The 25,802-nt window shown below is 45.0% G+C and overlaps 1 protein-coding gene across 1 annotated transcript in view; it reads left to right on the top strand.

Moving 5' to 3' along the window:
* Positions 1–10,742: 10,742 nt before the first annotated feature.
* The window catches only part of WIPI2 (WD repeat domain, phosphoinositide interacting 2), a 34,747-nt gene continuing 19,687 nt past the window's right edge, over positions 10,743–25,802 (top strand). The window contains exons 1-2 of the mRNA XM_060120594.1: positions 10,743–10,994; positions 17,624–17,706. Coding sequence (XP_059976577.1) covers positions 10,921–10,994; positions 17,624–17,706 — 157 coding nt within the window. The 5' untranslated portion in view covers positions 10,743–10,920. The remainder of the gene's footprint in view (positions 10,995–17,623; positions 17,707–25,802) is intronic.

The following is a 25,802-nucleotide window of genomic DNA, read 5'->3' as shown; positions in this document are numbered from 1 at the left end:
CCCCAAACACTGGGACTCGATCAATAACTGACAATTGCCCTTAGTTTTGTCCCCACTTCCAACTTAGGACCAACCAGGGAAAACCAAATACACTCCCCTAACCAGTGACAGGGGATGCCCCACTTCCAGTGAGCCTGCCTCCAGTCTTGCCAGGTGATGGCCTCCAGGCAGGACCCACCTGAAACCTTCTCATTTTTCACCATGAAGCTTCCCTGCCTCTGCCTACCTTTGAGTCTCTGCCAAACCCAAGTGATGGTGGGCAACTCTCTTGCTATAGCAAGTGCGGAATAAATAGCCTCAGCTTGTTCTCATTTGGGTGGTTTTTGTTCACTCCCACAGGTGTGAGAGAGAGACAGGGGCCACTGACTGAGGTGGTGAAGACCTAGGGGAGGAACGGCTTCAGGGAAACCCAGAACGTGCTTTGAGTTTTTAAGTTGGAGATGTTCCATGCAGAGTCCCTGTCAAGGGAAGAGTTGGCTGCAGCATTTTAGAGCCCGGGGAAGAGGTCAGGGCAGAAGGAATAAATCTGGGAGTCAAAAATAGGATGGTACGAGATAAGGGATGACATATCCTGAAATAGTGAAAAACTGGAAACGTCCTAGACACCCATCAACTCGGCATTGCTGTGTTAAACATGGTAGGACAGCCGTAGAGTGGAATCCGGAGCAATTTGTAGAAAAGAATGCCTTCAAACTGAAGTGGCCTGGAAATGTCCCCAGGGTACATGGTTAAGTGGAAAAGCAAGAGGTAGAGGTGGTACTTCCATAGTCATGGAGTAGGGAACTCAGCAGACCCCTTCTCCAGGAAAGCAACAATTTAACTGTGAAAATATTCCAGAACAATCATTCAACATCTCTGGGAATGGTCCTCAGGGCATGCATCAAATACAGCAACATTCTTTCAAGAAAATCTACGAAATCTATGGAAAAGCAGCAGCCTGTGGCTTTTGAGCCAGGAACCCCTATATCACCCACCCCCAGCGCCACGTTACAGAAGCTCTACCGAGGGCTGGTGGTGTCAAAAAAAAACGGCTCTTACTCCTTCCAGCTCAGTCTAGGGCTATGGTTTCACCCTGGGAGGGGAGGACTGCCAGCGTTTCTCATCACCCCATGCTGCAGAAGCTCTGGTCCCGGCCGATGTGACCAGCCTAGAGGACTCCATCTCTCTTCTCCACCCAGTCCTCACCAGGTGGAAGCTGCATGCATGGCATCACTGAGAACACTAAGGCACCCTTCGCCCCAACCCCAGTCCACTCTCCACCCCTAGAGGTGCATGTGGAGGAAACCAGGGGCTGCCACCGGCCCCCTCCTGTGCTCACTTGAAGAGCTTGGAGTGACATGCGTGTCACTCCAAGAAAGGCTGGTCCAGGGATCTGCATGGAGGAGGAGGCAAGACTTGAGGATGAGGAGCTCGGCTGCTATGGCTGAGGGGACTGGCTCTACTGGGAACCCTGAGCTGAACATGCCCCACCTAAAGGGAGATCTTGCACATCTTGGTGGAGATGTGCAGAACATCTCGAAGTTTAAGAGAGAGAGCCAGAGGGAAAGACAACCAAGAAAAGCCCTCCTGGGATCATAGACAGCCCTGGGGGAGGGAAGGCTGTACCCACTCAGGAGCATTCAGAGCAACAGGCGAGGTCAACTTGAAAGCATTCCCCATGCGCATCCAGCCCCATCCAAACAGGTGGAAGCCTCCTTGGCCCAGGGGGCTCGCCAGAGCTCCTGACCTACAGCCACTGGACAGCAAGCTGCTCCCACTCAGTGGCTGCTCTTGGAAGCCAGGCTTTAAGATGACAGCCCGGGGCTTCCCTGGTGGTGCAGTGGTTGAGAGTCCACCTGCCAATTCAGGGGACACGGGTTTGTGCCCTGGTCCGGGAGGATCCCACATGCCGCGGAGCGGCTAGGCCTGTGAGCCATGGCCGCTGAGCCTTCGCGTCCGGAGCCTGTGCTCCGCAATGGGAGAGGCCACAACAGTGAGAGGCCCGCGTACCACAAAAAAAAAAAAAAAAAAAAAAAGATGACAGCCCGGTCAGCCCTGGCCATCTGGAAGACAGATCCTGTGCCAGGGCCGCACCCTCCCAGGAGAGATCGTAGAGAGAACCCCAAGGTACTAGTGTCTGGATGAACATAGGGCAGAAACAAGTAAACTCTCCAAACTGTGGTGGCAGTTTCCACACCACACACACAACAGTAAAGGGCAAAAATCTAACTGGCCAAGAGAGTTACACACAACCTTTGACCTGCAAGTGGCTTCTGCTGATCCAGGGGCGACCCTAGGTAGCCAGGTTAAAAGACAAAAGTAAGAGGAAAAAATCTGAGCAGGAACATCAGAGGTTTCACACTGTGGGACTGGGGGATGGCGGGGTGGAAGTGACTTCTCAGACTTTCAGCCAAGTCACTGAACAAATAAGCAAACGACCAGACAAACAACAATGACAACAACCCAGTGGGTAGGGGTGGGGGTGTGGGGTGGATTAGTAGCCAAAATTGCTACGATATATTATGTAAAATGTCCAGTTTTCCAGAGAACTTATGAGACGTGCAAAGAAACAGGATAGCATAACCCACACACAGGCTTCACTGGAAAATTCTACCAAACATTTAAAGAAGAATTAACACCAATTCTTCTCAAACTCTTCCAAAAAATAGAAAGGCAGGGAACATTTCTTTTTTTTTTTTTTTTTTTTTTTTTTGCGGTACGCAGGCCTCTCACTGTTGTGGCCTCTCCCGTTGCGGAGCACAGGCTCCGGATGCGCAGGCTCAGCGGCCATGGCTCATGGGCCCAGCCGCTCCGCGGCATATGGGATCCTCCCGGACTGGGGCACGAACCCGTATCCCCTGCATCGGCAGGCAGACTCTCAACCACTGCGCCACCAGGGAGGCCCCCTAAGGGAACATTTCTAATTCATTCTGCGAGGCCAGCATTACCCTGATCCTAAAGCCAGAGAAAGACACCAAAAGGAAAATAAACAAACAAAACTCCAGACCAATATTTCTTACCAATACAAAATCTTCAAACAAAACAAAACAAATACTTGCAAACTGAATCTGACAGCTTATTTAAAAAATTATATTCCATGACCAAATGGAATTTATCCCAGGAATGCAACATAAGAAAATCAATCAATGTAATACACTACATTAATAAAACAAAGAACAAAATACGTGATAGTCCAATAGATACAGAAACACTTATAACAAAATCCAACATCCTTTCATGATAAGACACTCAACAAACTAGGAATAGAAGGGAATTTCATCAACATGATAAAGGGCATCCACAATAAACCCACAACTAACCTCACACTTAACAGTGAGAAGCTTGATGCTTTCTTTCCCTCTAAGATAAGGAATAAGACAAAGATGTCTGCTTTTGCCACTTTTATTTAACATTGTACTGAAGTTCTATCTAGGGCAATTGATCAAGTAAAAAAAAAAAATAAAAGTCACCCAGATTAGAAAGGAAGAAGTAAAACTATCTTTATTTGCAGATAATGTGCTCTTGTATAAAGAAAATCATAAGGAATCTGTTAAAATAAAACTGTTGAAGTAATACACAAGTTTAGCAAGGTTGCACAATACAAGATCAATATACAAAAATCAATTGTTTTTCTATGCACTAGCAATGAACAATTTGAAATGAAACTAAGAAAATTCCATTTACAGTAGCATCAAAAAGAATAAAATACTTAGTAATAAATTTAGCAAAACAACTGCAAGACTTGCATACTGAAAACTATAAAACACTGTCAAAAGAAATTTAGGACCTGTGCACAATCATTGTCATACACATTACATCTTTTACATGATAAGCCTGTCTACACAGTTTTATAATTACTTTTCATGCAATTGTTTTCTAAATCAGATAGAAGAAAAGAGTTACCAAAAATACATTTATACTGTCCTTATATTTGCCTATGCAGTAGATTTTCTTGGGTTCTTTATTTCTTCATATGGATTCGAGTTACTGTATTCTGTCATTTCATTTTAGCCTGATGGCCTTTAGTATTTTTTGAACAGGTCTGCTAGTGACAGATTCTCTCAGTTTGTGTTTCTTTGTCAATTCTCAATTTCTCCTTTTTATTTTTTTAATATTTATTTAGGCTGTGCCGGGTCTTAGTTGCAGCACGTGGGCTTCTTAGTTGCAGCAAGCATGCAGGATCTAGTTCCCCGACCAGGGATCAAAACTGGGCCCCCTGCATTGGGACCATGGAGTCTTACCCACTGGACCACCAGGGAAGTCCCTCTCCTTCTTTTTTTGAAGAAAAAAATTCTGCTGGATATAGAAATCTTGATAGTCCTCCCTCCACCTCCCCAGAACTTTGAATATGTCATCCCACTGCCATCTGGTGACCATCTTTCCAACGAGAATTCAGTTGCTAATTTTATTGAAATCCCTTATTTGTGATGAGTCCCTTTTATTCCTGCAGCCCTCATGATTCCTTCTTTATCTTTGACTTTTAACAGTTTGACTATGGTGTGTTTAGTTGCAGATAACTTTGAGTTTATTCTACTTGACAATCATTGAACTTATTGGATGTACGGGTTAATGTCTCTCATCAAATTTGGGAAATGTACATGCTTTACTTCTTCAATTATTTTTTCCACCCCATTTTCTCTGTCTTATCCTCCTGGGAATCTCATTATGCATAAGTTCAGGTTTTTTTATTTTTCTATTAAAAATTTTTTTAATTAATTAATTTATTTGGCTGTGCTGGGTCTCAGTTGCCATGTATGGGATCTTCATTGCAGCATGGAGGATCTTTCGTTGCGACGTGGGATCTAGTTCCCTGACCAGGGATCGAACCCAGACCCCTGAATTGGGAGCGCAGAGCCTTAGCCACTGGACCACCAGGGAAGTCCTCTAAGTTCGTTTTTTTCCCTTGTTAATATATTTATTTATTTATTTATCTGGCTGCGTTAGATCCTCATTGCTGCTCACGGGCTTTCTCTAGTTGCAGCGAGCGGGGGCCACTCCTCATTGTGGTGCATGAGCTACTCACTGCGGTGGCCCCTCTCGTTGTGGAGCACGGGCTCTAGGCACATGGGCTTCAGTAGTTGCAGCACACAGGCTCAGTAGTTGTGGTTCGTGGGCTCTAGAGCACAGGCTCAGTAGTTGTGGCAGACAGGCTTAGTTGCTCTGCAGCATGTGGGATCTTCCCGGACCAGGGCTTGAACCCATGTCCCCTGCATTGGCAGGTGGATTCCAACCACTGCACTACCAGAGGAGTCCCTAAGTTTGTATTTTTTATGGCGTCCCACAGTTCTCTGAGGATCTGTTCATTTTTCTTCAATCTTTTTTCTTTCTGTTCCTCAAACTAGATTTTTCTCAGTTGATTCATCATTAAGTTTACTGATTCCTTCTTCTACCAGCTCAAATCTGCTGTTGAGCCCCTCTGGTGAATTTTTCCTTTTGGTTTTTGTAATTTTCAACTCCAGCTTTCTGTTAGGTTCTTTTCATGATTTCTACCTCTTTAATGAGGTTCTCTCTTTGGTGAGGCATTGTCATCATACCCTTCCTTTAATTCTGTAGGTATGGTCTCCTTTAGTTCTTTGAATGTATCTATAATAAATGCTTTTAAGTCCTTGTCCACTAAACACACCATGTGGGCCCCTTCATAGGCAATTGCTTTTCCCTGTTCCCATATTTTCCTGTTTATTTGTGTGTCATAGTTTTTTTTGTTGAAAATTAGACATTTAAAATAATACAGCAGCTCTGGAAATCAGATCCCTCTTCCCAACCTAAGGTTTCAGGTTCTTGCTTTTGTTTGTTTGTTTAGTGACTATTCTGTACTAATTCGGTAAAGTCCGTATTCTTTGTTGTGTGCAACCAGTGAAGTCTCTGCTCGTTTATCTTAGTGGTCAGATAACAATTGAATGGAGATTTCTTTAAGTGCCTTGAACTAATATGTCTCCCAGCCTTTGCCAAGGGGCTCTGTGTGCATGTTGGGGTATGCCTTCAACACTGCTGCAGGCATTTTACAATTCTGCCTTAGCCTTCACTTCCTACTTGTGCAGGGTCTCAAGATCAGCCATAGGTGAGATTCTAGGACCTTCTCAGGTCTTTCTTGGGCATGGGCACAGTCCTGCACATACACATAACCCTCTAGATTCTCAGGAATATTCCAGGAGCCTTTCAAAGTCTCCTATGCACATCTCATTTCCCAGTTATTCCTTTAAATTGTTTTTCTTTTTTTTGGGGGGGTGTCTCTTTTTAGCCCCAGTTTGTAACACTACCTCAGGCAGTTGCAATTATTAAACAATTGCCACTGATTGTTTTAGACAAATATCTTGCAGATCAAGCTATCCACACAGATACTGGTAAACTCTTACTCAAATGAAATAAACACAAGCTTTGAGAATTGAGTTTTTCAGCAAACTGCCAGACAGGTTAGATTGTGACCATTCTCTGGGGATGGGGATTTGGGGGAGCCCCAAGCCCATCCTGCCCCCTCCAGCAGCTTCTAGGCTGCTTGTTTTCACATCTATCATAGTTGCATAGCTGATGGTTTTCAAGGCTACTGTGGATCTAGGAAAGACAGAGGAGGTTAGGGCAAATCACAATGCCACAAAGTTTACTGGTGTTTTCTTTGTTTTTGTTTGTTTGGTTAGTTGGTTGGGTTTTTTTGGCTGTGTTGGGTCTTTGTTGCTGCACACGGGCTTTCTCTAGTTGTGGCGAGTGGGGCTACTCCTCGTTCCAGTGCGCGGGCTTCTCAATGTGGTAACTTCTCTTGTTGCAGAGCATGGGCTCTAGGTGTGTGGGCTTCAGTAGTTGTGGCTCACGGGCTCAGTAGTTGTGGCATGTGAACCCTAGAGCGCAGGCTCAGGTAATTTTGGCACACGGGCTTAGTTGCTCCGTGGCATGTGGGATCTTCCTGGACAAGGGCTCGAACCTGTGTCCCCTGCATTGGCAGGCGGATTCTTAACCACTGCACCACCAGGGAAGCCCCAGCTTACTCTTTTTTACTGACATTCAGTTGTGTTACTTGATTAAATGCTTCTTAGCTTGTTTCAAGCCTTAAGTTAATATCCAGAGTTCTGAAAAAGTTGATTTTTGACAGTTTTTGTCAGTATTCTCTTTGCTTTTATGGAGGAATGGTTTTCAGAGATTCTCGCTCCACTATTCTGGAAGTGCTTCTCCCATCCATTCAATTTTTCTTCATAACATTCTCAGGAGGTGAGTTATTTTAGCCCTTGTGATTATTGAGGAAACTGATGCTCAGAGGGGTTAGGTGACTTACCTAAGGACATATACCGGGTAAGAATCTGAGCCATTGTCTGATTTCAGTGTTCCGGACATCCTGACCTCTCTCCCACTGCCTCACCTCATGCAAGGTGCACTCCACCCACCATCCTTTCACTCCAGCCCTTTGTTCCCTCCTCCATGCCAGGTGTTTATCCTATGAGTTTGTTTAGGAACTTGCTTGTGGGAGGATTGCTGATCTCTCAATGTTGCTCATAAGAAGAATACTTGAGGAATGTTCTAAGCACTTGCAGATGACGGTTCTGTTCTATGGTTGATAAAGAGGAAGGGAAGCTCCTCTCCCTGGGATTGGCATCAGGCCAGTCACCTAGAGGAATGCTGAAGTGATGATAGAAACTCCTTAGCATCCTTCATGCTCTATATGCCATCAGGAATGTCAGCCCATACTGTCCCAAGATGAGCTGGAACACGAGGGTGTATGACTGAGTCACACACAGGTCAAGCTCTCTGGCACAAATCCAGCCTGCTCTCCAACATTTGTCAGTGTTTCCCAATACCAAGCAGATAATAAAGCAGTGAAACAAAAACTGAGTAAGTGGGCAGCAGCCCTCAGCTCCAGCCCATCCCAGTCATCAGGAATATGGAGGCCTGGGGTGGGGGGAGGGGAGGGATAAACTGGGAGATGGGATTGACGTACACACACTACTATATATAAAATAGATAACTGATAAGGACCTACTGTAGAGCACAGGGAACCCTACTCAATACTCTGTAATGACTTATATGCGAAAAGAATCCAAAAAAAGAGTGGATACGGGAGTTCCCTGGTGGTCCGGTGGTTAAGACTCCGAGCTTCCACTGCGGGGAGCACAGGTTCAATCCCTGGTCAGGGAACTAAGATCCTGCATTCTGTGCAGCGTGGCCAAAATAAATAAATAAAATAAAATCTAACACCTAATTGTTAAAGAAAAAAAAAGAGTGGGTATATGTATACGTATAACTGATTCACTTTGCTGTACAGCAGACACTAACACAACATTGTAAATCAACTACACTTCAATAAAATTTTTTTTAAAAAAGGAATGGGGGCCTAGAATTTAGTTCTCTGGGAACACAGAGTGAACAACACTGACAAAAATTCTGCCTTCATGGAGCTTCTGTTCTAATTGGGAGGGGGCATTATATGACACATTGGATGTGATATGTGCTATACAGAAATATAACGCAAGGAAAGAGATCAGGAATGTGTAGAAGGGCGGAGGTTACTGTTTTCAAGGATATTCGGGTGTCCATACCACACGGCTTCTGACCAAGTAATTTACATACAGGTGAAGGAAGCTTGACAATGAGCTCTTGCCCTTGGAATTCACCACCCTTATCATGAGCCCTATTACTCAGTAGAAGATGGAATGTCTTACTGAATGTTTAGTTGTGGTACCAGCTAAGAGACCACACCCTGTGAGGTCAGGGTGTCATTCTACAATACGCAGTACATGGCTGCAAACTAGGAGTGGAAGGGGTAGTGTTTTCTTGCATATTACATCTAATTATTCACTTAAGAAATTTTTGTTTCCATCCACACAACCCTATGTTCACTAGATTTTGAGATCCAGTCACCTATTACTCCAGGGAATAGAGTCATGGTTCTAGTAAATTGGAAACAGTCAAACCCCTGGCCATTCAGGAATCTTCACTTGCTGAACCAGTAGAGAGAAGGAGATACTATCCTGAATGGACAGATAGATTCTGACAGACAAGGGGAAACTGGGTGGCATTTCAAAATGAAGTCAAGGACTGTGCCCAGAGCCCAGGGGATTCACCTGGGGACCCCTTTATGTGCCTTTGTTCAATAATAATGGTCCAAAGGAAAGTGTGCCAACTAATACAGAACCACTTAAAGACATTGCTCCTGGTCTATATCTTGACAGGCATTCACATATACATATATTTATACCTTTACATACATATATACCCATACAGCCAACCACTAAAATAGCTCCAGCCCCCTCATGTCCCCTCCCAAACAATTCCCCACCAGAAGTAACCACTATGCTGCCTGTTTTGACTTCATATAAACAGACTCATATGGTCTATATTCTTTTGTGTCTACCTTTTTTCACTCAATATTACATCTGTGAGATTATCCATGGGTGTATGTCTTTTTCATTGCTACATAGTATTCTTTTATATGAATGTACCACAATTTACTTATTCATTCTGTTGTAGATGAATGTTTGGGTTATTTCCAGTTTGGGGTTATGAATAAAGCAGCTATGAATATTTTTACACCTGTCTTTTGGGGGTAATATGCACTCATTTCTTTGAGTATATACGTAGAATTGAAATGGCTGAGTCATAGGGAATATGCATGTTTAACACTAGTAGATACTGTCAAACACTTTTCCAAAGTGGTTTTAACAATTTAGACTTCTACTTACAGTGTATCAGAGTTCCAGTTGCTCCACATTGTTGCCTGCACTTGGTACTGTCCGTCGTTTTCATTTTATCCAACTTAGCAGATGCTTGGTAGTATCTTGTTTGCTCTTAATTTGCATTTCCTGGATGAGTATTGATGATGACCACTTTTGCAGGTGCTCAGGAGGCATGTGGAATCGTAGCTCTCCCGCCAGGGATGGAACCAGCACCCCCTGCACTGGAAGGTGAAGCCTTAGTCATTGGACCACCAGGGAAGTCCCTTACCTTAACACCCAGCCTGATCCGGACACCTCCTGTTTCTCAAGCCAAATCTTGTGTCAGGTGTACCATCCCACTCCAAGCTCAGACACACACCATAGAGTTCTTTGTCCAGGTCACACTGTCATCCGTGGACCTTTGCCATACAGAACACTTCCATTCCTGAGGTCGGTTACCTGCTACTCAAACTTCAGGCCTCATCTCCTCCAGGAAGCCTTCCCGGCTGCACAGTCCCTGTCCCTTAAGTCTAGGTTAAGCGACCTCATTGCGTGCTTTCATTGAACCCTGGCTTTGTAATTGTGTTTACCTCTCCCACTGTAACTTCGCTGAAGGAAAGGAGGAGGCCTGTTTAGCTCAAATGGAATGCACTCCCTAAATATTACCGAATGAATGAATACGTCTAAAATAGAATCCTCCCCAGAGACCCAAAACGCGTGGGCCTTGGAGAAACAACGGGGTTTCCATTCTCAGATCTAACACTTAGCAAATAAGTTGATATTTCTGAGCCTCAGTTCTCAAATTCATAAAATGGGAATGCAACATTCCCTTCAAAGCATTGCTATAAGCACCAAATAAGAACGCACGTATCTGGCACAATGATTGGCACGCGACAGGCCCATTTAATATTAATAAAAAGATGGGGGCGGGGGACACGGAACGCCTACTCTTTACAACGCGCGTGCGCGGCCCCTGACCCGCCCGCAAGGCCAGCCCATCGCGCCCCCGCGCGTCCCAACGCGTGCGCGTGTTCGACCGGAACCTGGGGCCAGGCCGGAGGTGAAGGGGCGGACCCCCGCAGTACGCCTGCGCCATGGGAGGCCGTGCGCCGAGGAGGCGGGGCCGCGCAGGCGCGCCTGGCGGCCCGGCTCTGGAGCATAAACAAGAGCGGGGTCGGGATGAGGTGGTTGTTGATGTCCGAGCGGCGAGTGGCGGCGAGCGGGGCCCGGCGCCGACCCTGAGGTCACCCCGACCTGCCCTCCCGCGCGCGAGCTCCGGGCCGGGCCCACCCGCCGCGCGCCCACCATGAACCTGGCGAGTCAGAGTGGCGAGGCTGGCGCCAGCCAGCTGCTCTTCGCCAACTTCAACCAGGACGTCACGTAAGGACGGGCGTGGGCCGGGGTCGGAGCCGGGGGCCGCGGGGCGGGGTCCGGAGCATGGGGGCCTGGGGCCGGGGAGGGCGGAGGCATCCTCGGGGCGGGCCTGGCGCGTGCTGGGAGGGAGGGGCGCCCTCCCTGGGGACCCTCGAGGCTCTGCTCTGGAGCTGCGATCTCTGAGCCGGGAAAGCGATGGAGGTAGGGGAGGTATTTTACCCACCACGGAAAGGCTTTGTCTTTTCGGACCTCACTTCTCACAAAGTTGGGGCAGAACTTTGTGGCCTGACTTGTTGTCTCGGCCGCCTCTGGAGCGGTGGGGGTGGGTTTCTCCCTTATAACCCGCCTCCCTCTTGCACCTCAGCTGTCTTGCTCCAGTCTTTCGCCTCTTCAGTCCCTTCTCCTCATCTCCTTATCATCTTAGGGTCCCTTTGATTTCCTTTTCTTCCCGTCTCGCTGTTCTTTTTGACAGGTAACTTTGATGTCCTTCTTGAGCAAGAAACAAACTTAGCAGTAAACGTGGTCTCTGACCTGGGGAGAAACTGAGCCAAGGGGGATGTGACAGAGACACACACCCCCCCCACCGAGGTCTTGGTGCTTCGGGGCATGGGCCATCCTTACAGGGGAAGAGAGGCCCATGATGCCAGCCCTTGGATTTGGAACGCTGTTGGTCCCAACCCATATGGGTTTGAAGCCGATTCTTCGGAGGCTGTCTCCGGTGACATGTGAGGATAGTTACCAGATGAGGTTTCTGGAGAAGGAAGGATAAGTTGTGGGACTGGAAGGGAGGAAAGCCATCTTGGGAAGTGAGTAAGAGGAAGTGATGTAAGAGGGGAGGAGGAGTGGGTCATTGGCTTCGTACCAAGTAGTAGGTTGAGTTGTTCCTGGCTGAATGGAATCAGCAAAGTAGAACATGACATCTTTTAAAAAATTAAAAGTCAGTTGTAGAATGGCAAGCCACCAAGTCAGTGGCGTGCAGTGGGTGCTCGGTAGCACCTTCCAAAGTTGGGGAAGTAGTGCAGACAGCCCCACAGTGGGCCTCTGTTGGGACTTGGAAGGGAGCTGATCACCTCCTCCAACTACAGGGAGAGGAAACCGAAGTTGAGGAAGGTTCAGAGCGGAGCCTGGATCTTACCCTCAGTTGACAGTGGAGTGGGGGCAGCTTTCCTGAATTGTCTTCCAGTGTCCTTTCCAATCCGCCATGCTGTTGTTTCTGCCTACAGAGTAGGATCTGGAGGACAGTGAATGTAGAAAGCAGACCGTAGCAGTCTTTAAAGGTGAAAACTACCGAATACTAGCGTTCTGTATGACCAAAAGCCAATCCAACAAAAACAGTTTGGACCACCTGTTGCAGGGGGTTATAACTGAGATGGACTATGTTATACTAATCCAAGTAGGGAAGAGGACATTTCAAACCAACTGTGATTCCGTTTTTAAGGCCTTAGTATTTTGAGACCAGTAAGAATGGTAGCTTTATGGATTTTTATGTCTTGTATAAATTAGAGAATTTCCAAAACATTTTCTGCCATCCTTTAAGTTTTTCATTGCTCATCATTTATATTGAAAGGAAATCAAATATGAGAAAGCATTCTCCTTTGCTCTTATTTTAAATGGCGTTCAAATACCACTTTCCCTGTATAATAGAAGAACGTCACTCTGGCCTGAAATAAGGTCTTTTTGTACTTGGAAATCGTGCTTTCCCACTCCTCCGTGAGTCCTGAAGTTATTAATTTAAGACAATTTTTTTTTTTTTTTTTTTTTTTTGCGGTACGCGGGCCTCTCACTGTTGTGGCCTCTCCCGTTGCGGAGCACAGGCTCCGGACGCGCAGGCTCAGCGGCCATGGCTCACGGGCCCAGCCACTCCGCGGCACGTGGGATCCTCCTGGACCGGGGCACGAACCCATGTCCCCTGCATCGGCAGGCGGACTCTCAACCACTGCACCACCAGGGAAGCCCCTCAAGACAAGATTTGTGTGTCATAATTTTGATTTGCTAAAGAGACCTTGATATAGTATGAGCATAAATTGTAAGGAATAGTAAGTGAGGATTATACTAAAAGTTTATTGATTAAAGTGACTAATTTGTTTTAAATCTACACCTGAAAGAAATACAGAAGTTCTGGGGAGAGGCTTGACAGTTCACTCCTTTCCCTCCCTTGTCCATCTCCAGCATTTACTTTGATAGAGGAACACAGTTTTTCACAAGGCAAAGAATATTGGATCCACATTCACGGTATTCAGTGAGAAAACCTGGAAGCCGTTTCACTTAATAGAATATATGTTCTACGTTATACAGTAATGCTTGAACAACAGTGTTCCTTTCATAACAAACTATTTCTGTCCTTTCTGTTTTTCCTGGTAATATGGTTTCAAATACTGTAGTATTTTTTTCTGTGATTCTTATTCTAAAAGTGTGAACGTTTTATTTGGGGGGTTTTTGCTTTGTTTTGTTTTTACCGTTTGTTTTTGTTTGCTTGTTTGTTTAACTAGAATTGGGAAAAAGGCATCAAGAAAAGCTGGTCCCCGTCGTCTCCTTCTTCTTGGCTGGTTAGTTCCAATCCTGGTTTCTGAAAGTAACCCTTTGGAAGGCTTATCTTGAGGAATTTTTGGTTTTTTGATATCGAAGATAAGAAACTAATAGAAGTGCAGAGTATCACTTGGATCTTCAATGGAAATATCAGGGACTAAGTACTTGCAGGGGACCCCACTCAGCTTGTGGAAGTCATTGATTGGGCAATGTCTACAGCATTTAGAAACTACATTTCTAAAAGAAATAGAATAAGGACAGGGACTTGACTTCCGAAGTCTTCTGTTTGTAGCATTGATGTTGCTAGTGTCTAAAAGTTATGGGCATAGAGACAGTAAGGCATTGGTCTGAATTGATTGCTTTCTTGAACTGGGTTTCTTCTAAGGTTACAGCAACTGTCCTGGAAGGTCACTTCTCTCCTTTTCCCTCATCAGTAAATCGAGGGACTTGGAAGTAAGGATTCTTCCACCTTAAAGTTCTAGGTTGTTCTGCCTGCTGTGTGGAGGATGTGTTTTGAGGAAGCAAGGCAGTCACTGGGGAGGGTATTGTCCAGCGGCCGTGGCCAGTCGAAAGGAGACTGGTGAGCCATCAGGATTTGGTGTGACCCATGGGACGTGCATGATGCACTTAAGGGAGAAGTTAAGGTTACTCCCAAGTCTCCAGCCTAGATTCTAGACGAGCAGTGACAGCACATTATGGGAGAAAGATCAGAGGGCGATTCAGTTTAGGGAGAAAGATGAACTCTGCTTTGGATATTGCTGAGTTTGAAAGGCCGTAGGGATGTCCAGGTGGAGGTCTGGGATGGCCACGAGCTTGCTGAGTAGGGTCCCAGGGCCGGCCAGTTCTCAGCAGCAGTTCAGGTGGCTTCCTTTTTATGGGTGTGACTGTTTCCACTTCACCCTATCCTCGAGTGTGGCTCTTTGATGAAGATAATGAAAAGGGAAAACATTAATGGGCTGATCATGGGTAAGAGGGTAAAAAAAAGGGAGTTAAGAAAATGATTTTTTTTCTTTTAAAATGTTTTTAACATTTATAAAATGTTTTCTTTTTTTTTTTTTTTTTTTTGCTGTACGCGCGCCTCTTACTGTTGTGGCCTCTCCCGTTGCGGAGCACAGGCTCCGGACGCGCAGGCCCCGCAGCCATGGCTCATGGGCCCAGCCGCTCCGCGGCATGTGGGATCCCCCTGGACCGGGGCACGAACCCACGTCCCCTGCATCGGCAGGCGGACTCTCAACCACTGCGCCACCAGGGAAGCCCTATAAAATGTTTTCTTAAAAAAATTTTTTTTAATGGAAATCACTGTCTTTTAGATACTGAGCACTCAAGTTTAAATTCAGTGACAGAGACTTGCAGTTGAAGATGGTGGATTAAACACAAGCATTTATCTTGGCCCCCTCTCAGAACCCTAATAACATGTCACAGTCAATGAAATATCAAAAAGAGACTTAAAAGAGCTTAAACCCATAGAACGAGGAGACACTGGCAACAGAATTTTGGAAGCCAGCAAGTGGTAAAGGAAAGTGGATCCTCCATTGCTAGTGGGGAAAGCAGAGAACCAACCTACCTGAAACCATGGAATCCCCCAAAGGCTCAGGATGGGCGCTCTCAGGCGCTCTGCAGTGGAGCAAAGTCACGTGTGGCGAACATCAAGAGGACTGGCCCAGAGTATGTTTCAGAAGCTGTCACTGTTCCTACCTGGTGAAGGATCTGGGCCTTGTCTCCAGAGGGTACAGCAGGGTCTCTGGGTTTTGACACCACGCACAGTTGAAGGCAGGGGTATGGTAGTGAAGTGGGGGGTTAATATGCTTTTTTCTGTTATTGCTGGGTTTTCCCTTTGTCAATAAAAGATCTCTTACCTTAAAAAAACAAAAGAACAAACCTTACCCTATAAACACTTAGTGGGGAGTGAGATTATTGATTAGGGGAATCTCATGCTTATGTGTTACTGTACTTCTCCCATTAATATATCATATGGTCAGGCAAATCATGAGACGTTATTAAAAGCAGACTCTCCAAAGAAGGGTGTGTGAAGCTGACCATTGATATTCGAGATGTAAATATGAAACCTATTTGTATTTCATATCATCCTTTTAAAATGTCTGCCTTTATTGATAAAGTATATGCTCACTCCATACCATATGTACATAATCAAAAAATACTTGGTGTATTTTTGCTTACATTTCCTACTGATTGGGGTGTGCAAGTAGGAAGCCATGCGATTAGAACTCCAGCAAAGGTATTTAATATCCTAAATCAGTTTCTGAGTATCTGGAAGAACGTCAGAGAGCTAATATTTGATCAGTTTTAACAAATTCTGCCCGTTTGGAGCACAGCCAGAATCCTGGGTGTATCAAAATCCAGGTCCTCATTAATTCGAGCTCACTAGTTTTGCCTGTAGAAAAAGCCCTCTCTAAGCTTATTTTATATATGAAACTAATAAGCTTGGTGACTTGGTTTCCAAGTCAACAAATTTGAAAGAGGGAGGGGCTGTTAATGCTAGTAGAATGCTTGGGGAACAGTGACAACTGTCAGCAAAACAAAAGGTAGAGGGTGTTTTATAACCCAGCACAACAGACTGCTGCTTGATGTAGGTACACAAAATCCTCAGCTCCTTGTTAGGGTCTGAGAGGGTCACGTTGTTATGATAGTAAAGTTGTTTCATGATGTGGGTCCAGTCAAATGGTGAGGATTTGCCGTCCCATACAGAAAACTGTATGAGGATGACTTATTTAAATCAGAAATGGTGGGATATAAGGTTTTGGTGCTTAAAATAGCAACCCTTAGTTATCTGGAAAACATTTTCCTGAACATTAATTTTCCAGAAGTTATGAATTATTGAGATTTTGTTTTATTTTTAGCTTTCTTGGATATTCTTGTGGTTTTGTTGGCTCCTTATTGCTTTTCAAAAAATTTACAGGTAACAATGCCTAATTACTTCATTGATGTGATTAATTCAATATAGTGAAACATTTTTGTAGAGAAAAATTATATAAACTGGTAGGAGTTCCATTTCTGTTTATACTTCTAGGATGAGCCAGTTGCAATTTCAGTGTTTAGTAGTGCTTACAGCAGCTCTATTCTTGGAATGTATTTCCTCTGCATAAGTGTGAAGGAGGTTGGAAAGCTCAAGTTTCTAATAGATGAAATGGTCATTAAAATAGCCCTAATTTTTTATCTTGGCGTACACATACTCATCGTATGAAATGTCAGTCTTCATTGTTTCTAGGCTTCTGGTTTACCTTCTGTTTCCACTTGTTCTCCCAGACATTGAATACCAGAATGATCCCAGGATCTGACTCTTCGCCTGTCCCACCACTTCTTGCTTTATTCTCTATCCTCTCTGTTTCTGAAAGCCGTGCTTGCTTCTTTTTACTCCCCCTCTCGGTCAGTTACGTTCTGGACAGTAGTAATCTTCTATGAGGAAACACTTCATTTAGCGTCACAGCTCCCCTGCGCTAGGGATCTGGAGAGCTCAGAGTTCCCTCCAGGCCTCTTAGCAGAAGCAGCAGTGTTGGGTGATGAATATGGAATCTTACAAGGCCAGCTGTGTTACGTCGTGTTGCCATTCCAGGCTCTGAGTGAGCTCTTTAGTCTGTTTGATTTCCATCCTACTGCTGAGCCAGAGCATCACGTAAGTGACTGAGCGGCATTTGTTACGGCCTTAACCGCAATGCAGAAAGGCACCACCCTCCACCAAAGTTGTAAATATCTTTGTGTAATAGTTACAATGTTATCCTAACTTTTGGACCCTCCCATACACCAGGCATGTATATCAGATCACCTGAGAAACCGCACTGTGTTTTGAGGGGACCATTAATTTAGGGCTGATTACTTTTATGTGTATGTCAAACTTAGCTTTCAAGTTTCACAGGTTTTCAATAGGAACATTGTCTATTTTATGGACATTCGCCGTTTCCTGGCTGTGCGGTGGCATCATCCATGCCACTCTCTCCTGCTCTGCCACCACTCACCTGGTACAAACTACGTGAACCTATGTGTGCTAATTATGGGTAGAGATGATGGTGACTGTTTGGTAACGTGGAGCTAGTTTGTGTGTTATCACTGCCTACACGTATCAGCTCTTATTTCTGAATTTGGCTTTTTTGCAGGTCTCTAGCTGTTGGTAGTAAATCCGGTTATAAATTTTTCTCCCTTTCTTCTGTGGATAAACTGGAACAGATCTATGAATGCAGTAAGTGTTTGCTTTATTTTTCCCCCTTCTTAAAATAGACAAGTTATACTTGAATTAGGTTGCATTCTTAAATTCACACGTTATGGTTAAAATCCAAATACCCCTTGACCAATAATATTCTTTCACCTTAGTCTTACTGAGAGGTGATGGCTATGACTGAACAGTTATGTGTTCTCCCAGATCTTTTTCTGTGCATTGGCGTACTTATAAGTGTACATGTAGAAATACTTTATGGGTTGCCATTTCCAGTACATGATACCATACTAAATGCATTATTCTATAATTTCTCCCCTTTTCTAATGCCATTTAAACCACTTAGATTTGTGTCATAGAGGGCTTCCAGAATTTGAAAAGTTTACATCCCCCTAGGAGTGATTTATTTTCTCCATTTGGTATTTTATGGTGTTTGAGTGGCTGTGTGTCAGATACCTCTGGGGTTGCAGGAGGGCCGTGAGCTTCGATACCTTGCTAAGTCACCTACTGTGACTTTACACAGATCGCTTCATGGACCTCAGTTTCTTTGTTTTTCGTGTGTGTGTGTGTGTGTGCGTGTGAGAGAGAGAGAGACAGAGAGACAGAGAGACAGAGAGTACTTGCTGAATAAATAGTAAGTAGTAGGTACAGACCCTCCCCCAGTGAGAATAGGATGGAAAGCTGTGACTCTCTGCACATACATCTTTTTTTGTCATTGCTGTAGTTGTAAGAAGCAGTACAGATCCCTGTACCCTTCTCCCAGTTTCCCCCAGTGGTAGCGTTTCGCGGACGTGCAGTGCAGTATCACAGCCGGGAAGGCTACGTGGATGTAGTCCAACCTGTGTGTGTAAAGTTCTGTACAGTCCGAACACCCATCTAGCTTCCCGTGTCCACCACGATGAAGACACTGGGCCGTCTAACACCGCAGGGTCCTTCCTGTCGCCCTTGTACCCACACCTGCCTCCCCTCCCCCACTGCCACCCCACTGCCCCTAATCCCTGGCAGCCACTGGTCTGCTCTCTGGTTCGAGAATATTGTCTTTTCACAAATGTTACATAAATGGAAGTATGTAACCTTTTGCGATTGGCTGTTTTCGCTCAGCATCTTTCCCTGGAAGTTCACCCAAGTTGCCGGGTGTCAGTAGCGCGGTCTTTTCTGTTGCTAAAGCTGGTTCCACGTGCGGGTGCAGCCCAGCTGTTTGCCCTCACCCGAAGCACATCTGGGCTGATTCCAGGTTTGGGCTGTTAAAATTATAGCTGCTGTGTATGGGGTTTTGGGTGGATTTAACTTTTCACTTCTGGGATTAATGTCTAAGTGTAATTGCTGGGTTGTATGTGTGGTGTTTTGTCTTTGTCTTTTTTAAGTGCTGAACTGTTTTACAGGGTGGCTGTGCCATTCACATCCCCACCAGTAGTGTATGAGTGAGCCAGTTCCTCAGAATTCTTCCCAGCGTTCGGTGTTACCAGTGTTTTTTCCTTTAGCCGTTCTTACGGATGTGTGCACTGCTATCTCGTGGTTTTACTTTGTAATTCCCTAACGGCTAATGATGTTGAACATTTTTTCATGTGCTTATTTGCCATTCTCTTCAGTGAAATGTCTATTCATGTTTTGGCCCACTTTTTAATTGGATTACTTGGAGTTTTTTAATGTTGAGTTTTGAGAGTTCTTTATATATTCTAAATACTAGTCCTTTGTCATATACGTGGTTTGTAAATATTTTCTCTGTACATAATGATAGCCCTGAAGCTTGCCCGTGGCGTGATCTAATTAAGAATTGTTTTTACGGAGGAATGAGGAGGCCAGTATTATTGTAATTAGTCATGCTGGGGTATGGATTCAAGGAGAGATTTAATATTTATCATTTTAATTATCTACGTGAGCATGCAGTTTGGGGGAATTGAGATTTCTCCTTATGAGAGATGCCAGTATCTCCTTCCTGAGTGTTCCACTCTTATCACCTTTGCTTTCACTGTGGTTTGGTGTTCCATTTTGGAATTCTCCTTTGCCTGTTAGTATCTCTTAAGAAGGGGAAGTTTCAGTGAGTTGATATGAAGAGACATCTCATACTTCATTTCTGGTTCCACTCACTCCGTAAACATTCGTTGAGGACCTGCTATGTGCCAGCCCTGTTCTGGCTGTGGAGACACAGTGGTGACAAAGTTTCTGCTCTCATGACACTTATGTTTAAATGGAGGCAGACAAAGAACAAGGAAATACATTTGTGTCGGATGTTAGGCTGGGGACACAGTGTGGAGTGAGCACAGATGTAAATACCGCCCCCCACCCTTCCTGCATTAGCATAAGGTGAGGACCCAGGAGAAAGGTCCTTTCTTTGTGCCCAGTACTTGCAGTTGCAGAGTTCTTGTGGCCCACTGGGGCTCAGAGGCTCGCTCGCCAGGCTCCCTCCAGGCCTTGGCCTCCCCTCTCCAGGTCCGCCCTCTGGTGTCCCCCGCCTCCATCAGCAGATGGGGTCTGACATTCCCCAACAAGCCCCCTGTTTGTTGCTGCCCCTGCAGGCCAGCACCCGGGCCCTTTACGGGGAGATTCTTACAGAAGCGGGATTCTTACAGGAAGTGTCCCTCACTCACGGCTCCTGCCTTAGATTTTACTCCTTTTTTGTCCTCAGACGTGCCTTCTGATGCTTTACTAAATCTTCTGAAAAAGGCTTTCTCCTCGTGTGTAGCTGGAAGGGGTGATCGGGGTGATAAAATCTCTCTGAACTAGAGTGCTTGCTTATCTCAAGAGGTTGCTTCTGGAATCCCCAAATGGGCTGCCTTCACTTGATCGCACATAGGATTGTTTCCTGTAGGGAATTCCTTCAAAGAAGGGTCGCCTGATCTCTGGAAACAGTATTCCATCGTCGCCTGATCTCTGGAAACAGTATTCCATCGGGCTTTTATGAATGACTGAAACATTTACTAAACCTACATGCCCCTGAGCGCCTGAATCGTGCTGTTAAATTGTTGCTGTCGTGATTAGGGTCCACTGGTTTGACAGCCACAGAATGGAGACCCAGTGCTTAGATAGGGTATCAGAATACCAAAACCTTGTCTTGACACCTTCTCAGTTTGAATCAGTTCAGTGACTAATTTGTTTCCTTGAAGTTTATCACGTGGGTTTTGGTGCCTCATTTTTTAGAAGTTTTTGATGGAACAAAATGTGATGCCTTGATAGCATCATGAAAGAGGGGGTGTTTACTGACCAGCATGTTGGGGTGATCCGTAGATCCCTTGGTTGTTCTTAGTGAGCTTTGGCCCTTAAAATACGCGGGAACGGACAGAGAGCTCTTTCAGGGTTAGCACGTGACACTGAAGCTGCGAAATTCTCTTGCCCCTAGAACATCATTAAGTAGATAGAAGAACGTCTCTTAGAAAACAGGTTAGCTACTGAGTTAAGATCCCTTTCTGGTATTTTCCTACATGTAGATTCTGGCAGAGCAGTACTTAACGCCTCCATATGCAGCCCGGCTCAGTTGGCTTTTGCCCCCTCGTGCTTCTTGACTGTCCCTTGTAACGTCAGGTCTTTGCTGTCGGTCACCGCTGCTGGTGCAGAAAGAATGAGCCAGAGCTGGTCTTGGGAGAAGCAAGACTGACAGCTGTTTGTTCTGTTTCATTTACTTAAACAAAAAGCCTTTGCCCAGAAGCATTGGAAGATTTTCGTTTTTCAACTCTCTGTATTATAGTTTCAAACTTAAGGAAAGTAGCAGGAACTCCCGTGTGTGCTTTGCTCCCTGTGTGTGCCCTGTTTGTTTTATCATTCTCTTTCCCTCTCTGTGTGTCCTTTTAAATTTATTTGAAGGTATGTCAAGTGCAAATATGTGGTCCTTCTTCCCTGAAACCTTACTGAAACGAACTCCTACCCTGTTAGGCAATATAAATAAAGGTTGTAGTTTTATTACTTGTAAAATATCACAGAAGTTCAGAAGGAAAAGTTGGCCTTTTCAGATTCTACATCGTGTGTCATCTTTGCATTTTATGCTTCTGAGCTAGGAAATCATACCTCACAAAGCACTAGTCCTGAAACTCAGCATAAGCGGGCTGGCTGACTGGGTTCTGATTCGGCAGACCTTGCACTGGCTGGAACATTCACCTCGGTGAGATTTATGCTAATGGATTTTCCAGGGGAGAAATCAGTAGCCTCTCTTCTTGAGCCTGTTGTGATGGAAGATCGGGTGGGCTGTACACATGCGTCTCTTCAGAGCCCCAGGCATCCGCAGACACACCTGCCTGGGGAGTGTGCTGTGTTAGTTCATGGCCTTGTCCCTCCCCTCTTCCCACCAGGGGAAGTTTTATCATCGCTGGCTCTGAACAGCACCAGCAGAAGCAAAACAACATTTTTTCTTTTTTCTTTTTTTTTTTTTTTTTTTGGCCGTGTTGGGTCTTCGTTACTATGTGCAGGCTTTCTCTAGTTGTAGCGAGCGGGGGCTACTCTTCGTGGTGGTGCGTGGGCTTCTCATTGCAGTGGCCTCTCGTTGCACAACACAAGCTCTAGGCACACGGGCTTCAGTAGTTGTGGCACACGGGCTCAGTAGTTGTGGCTCGTGGGCTCTAGAGCGCATGCTCAGTAGCTGTGGTGCACGGGCTGTTGCTCCGCGGCATGTGGGATCTTCCCGGACCAGGGCTGGAACCTGTGTGCCCTGCATTGGCAGGCGGATTCTTAACCACTGCGCCACCAGGGAAGTCCCGACAACATTCTTTCCTAAATGAAGTAGTTTCTTAAATTAAATTTTGGGTAGGCACTCTCTAGGAAGAAAGTGTGGCAGAAACTGTGGCCAAGGCCACATCGAAGGGCCATGGAAGCAAAGGCCTTAGACACTGGAGGCCACTGGGGTTTGCACTCAGGCTTTCTCCATGGTCGCCCTGCGTGCCGACCGCCCTGCATCTTTTCATTTGGGCACCCTGGTCCTCAGTTATCAGCCTGATTCCTGTGCGCTGATATCTCATGGGAGGGCTGAGCTGCGCGTGCCTCAGTTTAGTGGAAAGTGACCGCTCTGGGTCTGTGGGTTCTGTGGATGCTTGTTTTTAAAAGTTCTCTTGGGAGTGAGGTGTAACGTAGCAACGTTAAAGAGCTGGAAACAATGCAGCAGAAGAATAACAAACCTAAACCACCGGCAGTGTGTAAAAGCAGGTTGCTTTATGAAGGTGTATTCCTGAAAAGATCTAAGCACATTGCTTCCTAGGGCTTAAAGGGTCTCTGAGGTGAATCCTGTTGGTTGTTTTTTGCTTAAGTAGTGACAAAAATGCGGTAACTCCGGGGTGACCGGCAGTTCATCTGCCTTTCGCAGGCAGCCTCAGCCGTTTTCTGGTTCCTGTCTCCTTTGGGCATCTGATGGAAGTTGCAGGTATTTCCCAGAGAAAACCCAATATTTTGTGTATGATTTCGGCAGTTTGAGAGACCCCTGGAAGCCTGTGTGTGCTCCCGGGTCAGGGCCGCGTGGTCTTGGAGGGGATCACGGTGAAGGGCCCTCTATCACTCACGAGCTCATAGGAGCACAGCTTGGTGTTTCAGGGCCCCGCTCCCTGTCCTTCATACATCAGATCTCAGTATATTGGCCGGGATTCAAATTTATTCAGTTGTCTGCCTGTGTGGGTTATTTTTTTTTAATAGCTTTTTTGAGATGTAATTTGGATGCCATAAAAATCACCTGTTTAAAGTGTACACTTCAGTGGGTTCCAGTATATTTACTGAGTTGTGCAGCCTTCCTTAAGCTAATTTTAAAACATTTGTATCACTCCCCAAAGAGCCCCTCAGTCCATTAGCAGGGCGACTGCATGCCACCCCCCCACCCTCAGCCCTTGGCCACCACTAACCTCCTTTCTCCCGCTGTCCATTCGCTGCTCTGGACGTTTCAGATAAATGGAGTCACGGGTGACTGGCTTCCTTCACTTGGAGTGTTCTCGGGGTTCACCCATGTTGGAGCATGGATGAGCACTTGCTTTCTTTTTGTTGCTCATTGGTATTACAGGGTGTGGACATTCCATGTTTTGTCAATGGACACTTGGGTTGTTTCCCCTTTTTGGCTGTTGTAAATAGTGCTGCTGTGCATGTTTGTGTTATCGTGTGGACGTGTGTTTTTGTTTCTCTTTGAGTAGATAGATACTGTAGGAGTGGAATTGCTGGTAGTCATTTGCTTTTTTTTTCTTGATTGCTTTTTTCCCCCCTTTGCCTGCTCTTCTGTTGGATTATTTGTCTCTTACAGATTTAAAGCAGATTAGCCATTTGGTATGGGTTGCTAATATTTCTTCTGGGTTGTTTGCCCTTTAACCTTGCTCATGGTCTCTTTGCCATTCTGACGTCTTGACTTTCTGTATATTCAGATGTATCCATTTCTTCTCGTAAGGCTTCTGAGTACCAGGAAGGCTCTTCCTGTCCCGGGGGTGCATGAATAGTCTCTCATGTCATCTTCTGGTTCTTTGGGTTTGTGTTTTACGTTAAATACTTGTCTACTTGCAATTGACTTTGATGTAAGAAATTTTCCACTTTACTCATGAGCTGGAAAAGACATTTTTCCTACGTCTTGATCTATTTAGAGGGGTTTACTGAAGTATTTAGGGGTGAAATGTCAAGATGATGAGCCTCTCTTTGAAACTTCAGCAAAGAAAAAGATAGCTGAAGCTAAATGGTAGAAAGATAACATTTGTGAAATCCAGGTGATGCAGGTCTAGGAGGTTCATTATAATGTTCTCCTTTATGAATGTTTGCAGCTAAAAACGGCTTTGCTGCCTCCGCACCACACTTCCCCTGTTGTTATAATTCTAAAAGGAGTCTCTTCTGCTTGTTTTCATTAAAGTTTAAAAAAAGAAATTTCAAACTTATAGTTGGATGGCAACACCCTAAACCCATTTTCTTTACTTTCTCTACACCTGGTTTAAGCAAATGAACGATACATCCCTTTTCTTTTTCCACCATTTTATTAATGGAAATCTTCAAACACACAGAAAAGTTGAAAGCATTGTACAGCCAGCACCCATGTGCCCAGCGTTTAGAGTCTCTTGTTAGCACTTTACCACACTTACCCATCTCTCTGTCCATCCGTCCATCTATCCATCCATCCATCCATCCTATTTTTTGTGTCTGCATTTCTAAGTACCTTGCAGACACCAGTACACATTCCCTGAAATACCATACCATGAATATTAGTTACTAGCGTTGTTTTCATTTTTTCCTTTTGAGGTAATATTTACATACAGTGGAATGCACAGATCTTAAGTCAACATTCTGTGTTCTGACAAATGCACAGACATCTGTGTAACCTGAACTCCTATCAGGGTTTACCGTCACTCCAGAAAGTTCCCTCATACCCCTTCCCCCATCACTCCCAGCTCCCTTCCACCTGCCAAGAGGCAAGCAGTTAGTTTCACCTGTTCTTCATCATATGAATGCAGCATATGCCCTCTTAGTAAGGTTTCTTTTGCTCAGAGGAATGTTTTTGAGGTTTGTCCATATCGTTGCATCTCCGTTGTCCAATATATGAATATACTACTGACTGTATATTCATTCTCCTATTGAGGGGAATCTGGGCTGTTTCCAGTTTTTAGCTATTACTTATTTATTACGAATAAAGCTGCTGTGAACGTTCTTGTAGAAATCTTTTTGTGGACACATGTTTTCATTTGTCTTAGGTACATAGGAGTGGAACCTGTGTTTCGTTTTACAGGAAAGTCTCAGGTCCTCCTGGTGGGTGTCCGTTGTGCATTGCCACCAGTGCTGTGTGACAGTCTGGTGACTCTGCGTTCTCACCAGCATTTGGCGATGTCGGGCTTTTTCATTTGGGGCGTTCTGATGTGTGTCTAATAATATCTCCTTGTGGTTTTAGTTTAAATTCCCCCGATGGCTAATGGTGTTGGACACGTTGACGTCCTTGTTGGCCCTCTGTGTATCTCTTGTGAAATACCTGTTCAGATCTTTCGTCCCTTTTAAAATTTGATTGTTTTGTCTTTTTATTGTCAAGTTGTCAGAGTTCTTTAGATATTCTGGATACCAGACCTTTGTCACATATGTTTTGTAAATATCTTCTCCCAGTCTGTGGCTTGCCTTGTCTTTTGAGCCAATATTTTGAATTTTGATGAAGTCTGATTTATTTTTTTCATTTATGATTTTTGCCTTTTCTGTCCTTTCTAAGA

This window comes from Mesoplodon densirostris, chromosome 16 (genome assembly GCF_025265405.1).
Source record: "Mesoplodon densirostris isolate mMesDen1 chromosome 16, mMesDen1 primary haplotype, whole genome shotgun sequence".
NCBI lineage: Eukaryota > Metazoa > Chordata > Mammalia > Artiodactyla > Ziphiidae > Mesoplodon > Mesoplodon densirostris.
This window is presented reverse-complemented; position numbering and strand designations above follow the sequence as displayed.